Here is an 11,951-nt window from a genome sequence, read left to right as displayed (position 1 = left end):
CTTCTCTAAAAATTATAGCAATTACTACACAAATGGCAAAATAAATGATCTTGTAAGTAAAAACAGTTTAGAATTGATATGTTGCTAAGTTTTACAAATTTAACTGTCCGAACAATGACGTAAGAAATGAAAGCACCAATTAAATTTAATCGGCGGTAGAAAAAGAAATGTTTCCCGCTAAATATATTAATTGTTACTTTGATCTATTTTCGTCATAATTTTATATTTTCGATTCGTCTCCTCATAAATTGTTTACGTTTTATTTTTTTATGAAAATGAAAGTTTATTAACTTTTGTCCTCTCTCTGTATGGGAAAAGATAGATTCTGTCCAAAAATTTACTCTGACATGCAAATCATGTTTACATCCGGAACACCCTTGGATATTATCACGTCGTTATTTAAATTTTCATCGGGCTGGATACTGAATTTATTAATCGGATCATTGATAACAAATAAGGTTAAATTTCATTTTTAATTGCTGCCATAAAGCACAATTTTGATTTTTCTTCACACTGAACGACTAAATAAACGACCATCCCAAACAATGTATTCCAGTATAATCAAACTTGCTTGTCGGCAGCATCGTTATGAGACCTATTAATGATATCACAATGTGTTCGTATCAAGTGTAATTTAATTTAATTTGTACTTTTAATTAATGTAGTTTTTTTTTTCAAAACGTCCCATATATACATTTCTCAGTCAACAAAATCATCAACGCCGTTCACGAGCACGACAGCGAAATGGAAGAGCTCTCATTATTTCTTTAATTGCAAAATTCTCTGATAATCTTGGGTCACAAGGTCTGCCTTTATGCTCTGGAAACTCAAAGCTCCAGCGTTGTAATAGGCTGGAGATGTAGAGGAAGTAGCGAGTTCTGGTAAACACCTCTCCGGGACAATGACGTAAGCCGTACCCGAATGCAAGAAGGCTGAAATTAATTTAGATGTTGACATGTATTCAGTTTAGGGTAAGAAATGTTACAACACTTATACACAAATACGTATATATTAGAAGTTTAGCTTGCAGAGGGTTTCGAGTAGCCAAACATCGGTCAAGGTCGCGTGGCTTCTTTATCTCAGATTTGTACAAGTTGATATGTTCATGTACATTGCAATGAACAAGCCTGTACTTATTTTTGTTTATCAAATCGATAGAGGTAATGTCCTTTACTTGTTCAAACTGCATTTGCCTATGCGAACAGATGGGAAAATGGAAATTTACTTTATTTCTTTCAAATTCTTACAGATTCAAATCTAAATAAATGAAAGATAAAATGATACACCGTTCAATGATTAAATAAAACAGTAAAAAAGATAAAGTTACTTTCTCCTGAGTTTATGTTCTGCTGGCAGCAAATTTCCATGCTCATCCAAGAATCGTTCAGGCCTGAATGTCCATGGATCTCCCCAGATTTCCTCATTATGGTGAACAAACCAGACGTTCCCAAATACCTGAATATATATCTATAATTATGAACGTCGATTTTTAACAATATTTCAGTTATATAACGGCGGGCAGTTTACCTAACCAGTGTTCCTGGATTCTGTACCAGTACAAATCTGTTCTCCACAAGTAGCTGCCAACTCCCCCACATTAATCAGAAATGGAGGATGAATGATTTCAGACACAATTTGTTTTTGTTTATTAAACCGCCACAGACAACTAACGCCCCGCCTGAGAACCGAACGCACCACCCGTAATCCGTAGATCTGCGCTCCCCCTTTAATTCTAGAAAAACAAATTAAGATTTCTAATAGATTCGAAAAAAAAATTAACTTGTTGTCCAATGGTAATGTAAATCATTAACTCTAATATCTTCGATGGAACACTCTGCTTTGAGGACATGACAGGTGGTAACCATTTTATGCCAACGGATATTTTATAGGCCTAAAATTTTCAATAATCACTTTAAGATATTTGGGTTATTTGAGTAAAACTGCACTCAAAGCAGTAAAGTGTTCTAACAAGGCAGAAACTTAAAATGATGAAAAAGCAATCAACGTGGACTTCAAAAAGAAAACAAAAACAAACTACAGTTTATTTACCTAAGATCAAATTGTTATCATATATTTCAAATGTCAAACCGTTTATAAGGTGACAAACAGGCCCTCACACAACTCTTTCTTGTGTGTGCGCGTTCGTGCTTGCGTGCGTGTTATTATTTCAATAACGCAATTCACAATATTAAAACATTATCTTAATTTAGGTAAACTAAGGTGAATTATCTTAATTTATTCATCGAAAAACTAATAATAATAATAATAATAATAATAATAATAATAAAGATACAAATTCCAAAAGACTTAAATAATACCAATGTGCAACAAATGAAATTACTGTAATATTCTCTTCACCTACCACAGTACCTTCCTCAATGTCATATCCTTCTAACGCTACGTGGCTTCTACACAAATGCGGTAACAGCAAAGGTAGAACAGGGATATAACGTAATATCTCCATCTCGAAGGCTTTGAAAAATGTGCATTTTTCACGATCACTATACGTGGGTGCTCTTTCACGACCTATCACATTATCCAACTCCTGTTGTAACTTGGCTTGGTACTGAGGGTTGTTCAGCAAGACCAACATAGTATTTGAAAGCGCTGATAATGTCGTGGTCGTACCTGTGATAGTAGAAAATAACAAGAGTTAACATATTAACATAATATATGTCCCCCAATCCTGCTGGATGTAAACGGGTGTGTATTTTTCTGTCTCAAATGTGTTTTGACATTAACCTTTGACCTAATTGGGGTCATCTACCGATGAGAAGGAATCATGCTTTGAAAATTGAAACTCATACGCCACTGCATTCTTCAGTTACTAATTGTGAACAATTCTGAGTCTGAAGATCACTGTTATCTTGACCTACTGATCCAAAAAGCGACAATCTATATACTGTCCATACATACCATAACAAGATGAACTATTGGAGGCCCAAGCGTAAGTTTAGTCTCGCCATTGATCGGAGACCGCTTTCCAGTGCCAACCTTACTATGATCTTGACCTTTGGCCTACTGTCTTCCTTAACAATCAAGATCAATAGCTGTTCACAGACAATCATTTTAGAAATTCGACTGCGAGAGGCCGACGATTTCTACAGTTACTGATAAGAAATCAAATGTCTACCGACGGTCGGACGGTCGGACACACTGATAGACCGGCATGATTAAAACAATGTGAGGGTGCAATACATTCGTTAATGTCATATTGTTTATGGCCAGCGACATAATTCTAAAAAAACAGAGTAACTGTTTGGTATATGATAAGTTATTAAGCCGAATGCAGTATGTATCCGTAAAGAATTATGAAAACCCCGTTCAAACATCGTTGTGCTGTGTAACATATCGCATCAGCACGCGGTGCTTCCTGAAAAGATTTCGGATGTCGGAAATATGTAATTGAAAAAAAAAATGAAAAATAAAAAAATAACCTGCATGGATAGTATCTACTACCGCCGCAATGATCATATCATCTGGAAACTCATTGCCTAGCTCAGTTTCTTTCCTCTGTTCCTCCAAGTAATAATCTACAATACCCCTTACTTCACCCGGAACGTAAGTTTTCTGAATATAGAAAACGTGTAGGAGAATTTTACTATTGTATGTTATCATAATTATTTTCAAATGTTACAAAAGAAACTGAACACAATTATCAAAAGTAATACTTCTACTCCAACGGTGGATGGGACTTACTTCTGGGCAAGTTCATGCAAAGCATGTAATCTTAGTACAAGCATAGTCCGACTCTTTTGCTTTTAAATAAGTTGCACTCTTCATGCAATTATTAGTTTGCAAACATAAGCTTGTGCTTTCCACTGCTTGATCTGTGAATTAGTTCTGAACTTTGAAGCAATAAAATTGCACAATCTACAATGTAAACTGCTAAATTAAATATATCAACTCATTAAAAGAGCAACACATATTTATTGTCAAAATATGAGATATCAATATTTATTTTCTACGTTCTTAGATTCTCAGTTTTTTAACACTCATTTGTCAAAATGTTATATATTCTTTACATATAGAAAAATATTCAGTTTTTACCTTACAGTCATAGAAGTATTTCTGAACAATTTTTTCAAGGGCTCTTTTCGCTTCTTGAAACTTGTCCCTGTACCATCCAGGTAGGAAACGTAAAAATGGAAATGTTATCATTGTAAAATTTGTACGTGGGTTCAAAAATATGTCACTGCTGTTGATGTACTCCCAGAACAATTGGAAGTCTTGGTCTGAATTGGGTACAGTGTCGCCAGTCAGCTGAAAAACAATAATTATCCCGTTTTTCATAGGAGCTCCTGTGGCTATCTAAATTCTATATAATAATGATAATTAGAATTACTAAGTTTGCTAACCTATTAAAATTTAAGAAATAGAAATTTAGAAAAATAGTTGTAAAAATATAAATATATATATAAGACCAAATCAGATTTGAAAGCATGAACAATTAGTTCATAGTAAATAAAAACATAACATGTTTGTTTGTATAAACAATACTGTTCGTTATATTTAAAATATGATACCCCTAATATATATGTTTAACTAAGTACAGTATAAATATGTACTACAAGTGAAATACTTGAAGTTTTTATAACAAATCACATTTTGATATGCAAACAAAAATCTATATAGTCAAATTATACTCATTTGATAAGGGCTTTCCACATTTAAAGATAAACTATTTTAGTTAAAAGTTAAAGATGTGTATTGAACGACCTGTAAACACTGGCTCCCTCTCTTTATGGAGATGAGTTTAAAAAAGAGCCAGTGATACTTCCGAGGAGGTGCTAATGACCGGGACTAAACGAGAAATGTAAACCAAGAAAGAGGGTGAGTTTAACATTTTTTACTTTCTGTAACAAATTTAAGACCATAAATTTGTTATAGAATGTAAAAAATAAACTCACCCTCTTTGTTTACATGTCTAGTATAGTTCCTGTCATTAGCACCGCTTAGGAATTATCACTGGCTCTTTTTTCAACTCACCTCTCTAAAGAGAGGGAGCTAGTGTGTATAGGCCGTGTACTGGATATCTTTAAAATGATGGAGCTATTCTACTTAGAGTCCTCCTTAACGTGCCTTCTTTCCACGACATTTGTGATGTATTGTCGTGACATCGCGTGTACTTGATGTTTCAGCGACAGCATGGTTAGCGTTATTGTGCTGTCGAAGCGTCGTGTCCATCGTACTATCGTACTGTACACGTAACACTATTATAAATATTTACTTGTTTACTTGCTTGCTTACTTATTTTATTTACCTACTTACTAATACCGGGACATAGGAAAACCACTTTTAGTTGAATCCATCTTTTAATTTAATCCATGCAAGATTCTGTTATTTACTTATGTTTGCGTAGCGCTAGTTGGTACTATTGTGCTCTCCTATAGCATCGGGTTGCTATGACAGTACGATATTTCAATGGTGATAACACGATAGCACAGTTGTGATGGAGCAAAGGCTCGATGACACAGAAGCGAAGTAATATTGCGTCGTAGAATCTTCTCATCACCATCGTACTATTACAATATTGCGTCCTTGTCATCGTGAATTCGGTCCATCGCTGTCATGCCCACGCTCCATCAACATCATACTGCCATGGCATTCTGTCTGCCTGATGCGAGTGCAAAAGCACGATGGTCCTAACGGGACGCCGTACAGTGTAATATAACGACAGTTGTGCGGTTTATGACAGTCATGAATATATTCAGTCAATTAAAATAACTTTGAAAATGTAACCTCTTTATCTATAAATTACAAAGTGATCATTTATTGTAAGTTTAATGTAATTAAACGTTTTGTCGGAGGATATAACCTCGCATTTTGTTATTAATCAAATCCAAGTTACTTAATATTGAATCTTTAATCCATAAAGTATTACAGATTCGTTTATCACCTAGCCTGCGATACTTACATGTTTCAAGGTTGGCTTAATTAAAAAATAAACTCAAGCATTTTCAAGTTTAATGGTAGTTAAATATTTTCACAAGACGAGAAGTGATGCTGAATAATTCACCAAGCAGTGGTCGTGATATAATGAGAATATCTTCAACAAGGTTGCTCGCATACATCTTTATTTATTGTCTTGCGCAAACAAATTAGTTCAAATGGCGGTTACCAGCTTTAATAGTGGCGACCCAATTAAATTGCCTGTGCGGACATTAATTCATAAACAACCCTACAATACGAAATTCTAGAGATAGCTTCTTCAAATGAAAGAACGGTGCTTCAAACCAAAATGCTGAATGGGCTAGTTACCTTGACAGCTCTGGTCCGGACACCAATCTTAATTCTTACTCCAAAACTTGGGGCGGCAGAAATTGAACCGTTAAAGAGAAAATTCTACATATATAATTACTTGGCTTATGAAGTTCGCATTCTATAAGAGAACTTACCAGTAATGAAATCACATTAGAAAGTGATCGTTGAAATAATGCCACACATTCAAATTCTTTCCCGGGGGTGTTGTTTACTCTTTGTATAAGGCTTTCCATTTCTTTCATGACATTTTTCTCAAGCTCTTTAAGCCCACTTCCATAAGCATGTAAAGCTTGTGTAAACATTTTTCTTGTAACTTTATAATGACGGCTAGCTCCATTGCGTATAAAAGGTACAGACATGTCGGGATTTCGAAATTTTTGGGCGTAAAACATTTCCATTCGGTCATTAAACGACATTTTGTGTTTCTCTCCGCCAAAAGCTTTCCGAATAAGTTCCTCGTTGTTTAAAACGACTACGTCATGAATTAACATATTAACACGAAATATTCTCCCAAACCGCAAGGCGTAATCCATGAACTTGTACAACATATTCCGATCGTTTATTTCCAAAATGTTACCCAGAAACGGCAAACCTTTAGGTCCTTCAATAACTTTCCCTTTCAGTTGTCTATTCTTTTTACCACCGAAATACATAAAAACAGCCACAAGTCCTAAGAAAATGTAGAGAATTTGTATGTACATAGTGCTAGAGTCAGCTTAGAAAGAAAAACAAAAAGGTTCAAAGAAACATATCGTGTTCTCCTGGTATATATACAAATGTATATACTTAATACTCTTAAGTTTTGAACAAACTACATGCGGAAAAAACTGAACCTGAACATTTTTACAGGTTCGCTGCACTGATAAAATTCTCGTGATTTCAACCTTGACGTATGCAGACGCATCAATATACATGTTCTATTATATATGTGTAATGGTGCACACGTACATAAAGAGATAAACAGTGAAAGGAATGCTTTCATCTGTATTCGCGGTGATTACAGATTAATTGCCATATGAGGATAATGGTGTGGAACAACAGTTTGAATAACAACAGAGATTCTGCCGGAATGATGAACCTTGCATGTGGGTGGTGATGTGGACCAAAAATTTTAAGCCTGAATCAAATCCGTTGAATAATAACCGATTCAGAGTGAACTCGCATAAAAATGGCCAGAAATTCCCAAACCAAAATGGCAAGCTTAATTAAACTTGCATTAAGGCCGCAGCAAGATTGCAGTTGTAATCTAAACAAGTGTGCGACAAACTGTTTCAGCGTGCAGCAAGATTGCGATTGCGATAGGAACCATCGCAACCATTATTTAAGATGCGCAAACTAAATTGAGCGCTTCCTGCAACCTATTTAAAATCTTGCAAGCACGCTTGCGACTGGGTCAAATCGGGAGGACCGCGAACAATGCTAGAACAATATGGCGGAATGGGAAGTTACAACTTCAATGTCAAAGAAACATCGTAGCGAAATAAACATATGATAAATGTATGACCAAATAAAATATCATTTGCATGAAGAAATTGCACTAATTTTGTAGAAATGTTGGTTTACTCCCTGTCGATAATGTAAACAAGCGCCGTAAACAAGGCTGTAAAACTTCACTTCCGGTACCCGGTGTTAGAGCGTTTTACTCGAGCTACGTGATCCAACACGACTCATTTCCATCCGGGGAATTAACGCCCTAGGACGCCCCCGGAGTCAAACGGGTTGCGCATGTAAATTTCAAGTCTCACTCAGTTGAGTAATGTTTGTTTGTTTGTTTTGGGGTTAACGCCGTTTTTCAACAGTATTTCAGTCATGTAACGGCGGGCAGTTAACCTAACCAGTGTTTCTTGATTCTATACCAGTACTAACCTGTTCTCCGCAACTGCCAACTTCCCCACATGAATTATCAGAGGTGGAAGACGAATGATTTCAGACACAATGTCTCTTATTAAATCGTCACGGAGAACATACGCCCCGCCTGGGGATCGAACTCGCGACCCTTCGGTCTGTAGACCGACACTCTCCCTACTGAGCTAAGCGGGCGGGCAGTTGAGTAATGGATGATCGGCAAAACATATTTATTTAAGCATTTACATGTATAGTGGATGTATGTGTATACACGGTATAGCATTATCAGATTGAAGATGTCCAGGGAAAAGGGCATGTTATTTTCTCCCAATGAGAAAGAAGTTTTAACACATTTTGTAGCGAACCATAACATCATAGAAAGCAAATGCAACAATGCGTAGATACTGTTTTAGGAGGAGGCCTTGAGGGGGATAGTAACATCATTATTATTTTATATTTATTTATGATTTTATTAAATTGTTTATCAAGTTCCTCAAACATATTCCGGTAATCAAACACAGAATACTTTAATTTAGCTCATGTAAAATTGAAAACAAACCATGTAAATGAAATATGCCTTGACACGGCGATAAACCTACTAACAACCAGGTTTGTCCACTGAGAAATCATTACCGTGAAATTTTCGTCGTGCAACCAAGCCAAATCTTGGCCAAGAATTAAAACGGTTACTGAGAAGGCGTTTCATGCAACCCGTTTGATCGGCGGATCACAATAGTCTAGTTTATAGTTGTCTTGCAACCGCCCAAACGTCCTTCATATATCCAGATTTTGTTGAAATACACGAATGACTCAAGTCTAAGAATAATTTGAAAACTTGATTTTGATAAACAATTCAGACACATAATTTATATAACTACCAATAGATACATTAGAGAGAGACATGTTTGGTTTTCAGAATTAAAATTATAAAATTGTGTAAGGCTACTTGACTTATCTCCCGTTGTTTTTAAATAAGGCCTAAAAAATCTTTGTTTCGGTAACATGCTCCAAAAAAATTAGGGTAGGTAGGTCGAATTTTTTTTTTTGGATTTTTTTTATTAAGGGAAACTTTTCAGAAATTATTTTTGTAAAAGATGAACACACATAAGGGGGTTATGCTTTTACAGCATCAGTAATTTGATTTCTAACACCACTGGCCATGTTTAAAGCATAAAAAACGCAGTTATGCAACTTTATGTTAGAAGGTTGAAAAAAATCTTCCAAGGCCATAAAAACATTTAGGGTCGGACAAAAAATTTAGGGTAAGTCGGGATACCGGAAACAAACAATTTTTTACGCCTAAATGATAAGTATCATCTATGCCGCTATATCTTACATATTCCGTGGAAACCATGGGTAATATTTCGAATAAACGCTGATTTCACGTGCACATGAAACTTAATATGACATATGTTCCACGGGAAGTTCGTGCAAATGAAGGAAACTGTTTACAAAGCTGATATTCCTTGCACATCAGATACAATGAAACACACGAGCAAGTCATCACAAATATTCCGTGCACGTCATGTACCATGAAACACACGAGCAAGTCATCGCAGATATTCCGTGCATATCTGTCTAATAATTTGCCATTCTCGTAAGTTTACTCAAAGAGAACAAAGAGTATAGTATAATAAATAATTATTGAGACGTTAATAGTCTAAGGGAGGCAACTCGATATTTATAATCGATAGATACAATCATGGTTTAACTATTAAAAATACTTACCAGACAATAGATCTATCCGCTTCTTTTTTATTTATACATCAAAAGCATATTTGCATAATTATGTTCAAACATCAGTCATGATCTTTACTCACAACTGCTCTAATAACGCATAGTAGGTCTACTCTGTCTTTTCTTTATAACCATCTACACAACAAAAGTAATAAAAACGTAACATTCATAGTATTACATTTATTAGTAATCCGTACTGGCGAAAAGCCGTTTCCCCGTCATTTCAGTACATGACTGACAGTTGCCGCCATTTCTTCGAATTAAGCGCTCCATGCGCTCGTTCTCGACTTCATTTTATATACAGAGGTAGATCTAGGTTTTTTTTTCTTCAAAACTCTGTTATTTTGGAGCATTGTAATAATTTAGCGAACGATTTTTTTTTTAACATAAATATATTCATTAACATTGCAAAAACTACATTACAAGTATCAACGAAGATCTACATTAACGAACTGAAGTACAACACTTTCGCTGTATGTGGCCAGATAAATCTTCCTGTACTGATTAAAACCATGTTTAATGGTAATTTCCCTGTAACTGTATATAAAAAGGTATTCCAAAGGGTGCATGCAAATATCTGTGTGGTTACTGTCTACAGTATACGTTAGACATACAGACTCTTTCCCTATTTATTGCGTGTATACGTCCAGTTAGACAAGTTTATGTAAAGTTTTTGAACGGTACAAGGTCATCGATTTATCTTAAATAAACTATCAGATAGTGAATAAATTTAAGTCTGTCTGTATTATCTCCCTTTATCATATTTTACAATTTATTATTTAATACTGTGGCTAATATTCACCTAAAACAAATCTTAAAAATTATTTGATTTATATTTTAGTTTCTAGAAAAGTCAGAAAATATCTTTAAGTTTTTATTTTATCGATTTGAAAACTGTATTTATTTTAATGTGCTGAAGAATATATAAACAGCAAAGATAGTTATAAACTAGTAGATTCTTTAGGAAGCATATATAAAACGCAACCGCTTGTCACAGAGACAAGCAATCAACTTTTGCATTCTCGGCGCAAGTCACGTCGAGGATATTAATTTACCTTGATTCAACTTACAAATTCTAACGTTAAAGTTAGGAACCTTAGCGGGTGAATATCCAGAACATCCATTTATGTTAAATGTACACGACGAAGTAGCATACTTTCAGTCAGTGTCCCTGTTTGCAATTTCATTAATGGGCACCGCCCGTACGGGCGATTTCTCCACAAGACTGTTAGTAATGCGCAAGATAAAGAAGACACAGCAATTTACCCAAGATTCCCAGCTTCCATAGCGTGTCAGGTGTAAAATACCGACATATGGTACTCTTATTCCAATGAAAGTATATTTAGTTGGAGGCGCGGGGGCTCGAACTAACGACACCTACTTACGTAGCCAAAGACCACTGAACTGCTGTAAATTTCCTCCGATACCAAGCCATCAACCCAACACCACACCCTATAAACGACTGTATCCCCCGCTTCCTCTTGCGAGTGATCAAAACAATAAAATGACACGGAAAAGGTAAGAATCGTCATTAAATTCATTATTTGACTTTACACTGTATGTGTATTTAAGTTAAACGATAAGTCTAACATAAATATGTGAATATTATGATATAATAAATGCAACTGACAGATAATGTTTAAAAAATGTTGACTGATCACACTCATTGCATGAAAATTCTCTCGACCAAGTCACGAAATTGATGAATATCACGCCAGATTGATTTGTAATCCAATTATCTATCATGTTTTCTGTAATAAGTATGCATACTCCATAAATGCATGTAAATAAAATGTCTTGTTTCTGTTGCGTTTTTGAATGAAATTAATTTTTCTCTAGTCGGTGAAAAAACATTTACTGTATGCCGGCTTGCCAATTTTGATATTTGATCTGAATTCGTATTTGTGAGTGATACTGTATTCCATCTTGCGATTACAAAAGGCGATTTATGTCCTTAAAATGCGTAAATGAAATAATAAGTATGCATACAAAATTGTTTCTTCTGATCAGTCGTCATGTTTATAATGTCATTAAATGTCGAACCCAACACCCCCACCCCCATGCGATACTTATACTAATCCATTGGGGGTTGTTGGATTCGAGTG

The 11,951-nt window shown here is 35.2% G+C and overlaps 1 protein-coding gene across 2 annotated transcripts; it reads right to left on the bottom strand.

Moving 5' to 3' along the window:
* Positions 1 to 459: 459 nt before the first annotated feature.
* On the bottom strand, positions 460 to 11,454 carry LOC123555559 (cytochrome P450 1A1-like). 2 transcript variants are annotated; one of them, XM_053547773.1, is made up of 6 exons: positions 11,232 to 11,454; positions 4,051 to 4,263; positions 3,438 to 3,570; positions 2,363 to 2,628; positions 1,328 to 1,455; positions 460 to 932 (listed from the first exon to the last, which is right to left on the bottom strand). In XM_053547773.1, exons 1-6 carry the CDS (start codon positions 11,385 to 11,387, stop codon positions 716 to 718), a joined length of 1,113 nt encoding a protein of 370 aa, XP_053403748.1. In that variant the 5' UTR covers positions 11,388 to 11,454; the 3' UTR covers positions 460 to 715. The 2 variants fall into 2 exon arrangements, with proteins under 2 accessions (XP_053403748.1, XP_045202101.2); XM_045346166.2 differs by lacking the exon at positions 11,232 to 11,454 and adding an exon at positions 6,399 to 7,090.
* Positions 11,455 to 11,951: the final 497 nt, after the last annotated feature.

The sequence above is a fragment of the Mercenaria mercenaria genome, chromosome 7 (genome assembly GCF_021730395.1).
Source record: "Mercenaria mercenaria strain notata chromosome 7, MADL_Memer_1, whole genome shotgun sequence".
NCBI classification, from domain to species: Eukaryota; Metazoa; Mollusca; class Bivalvia; order Venerida; family Veneridae; genus Mercenaria; species Mercenaria mercenaria.
Note: the sequence above shows the minus strand (reverse complement) of the source record. Positions and strands in the feature narration are given on the sequence as shown.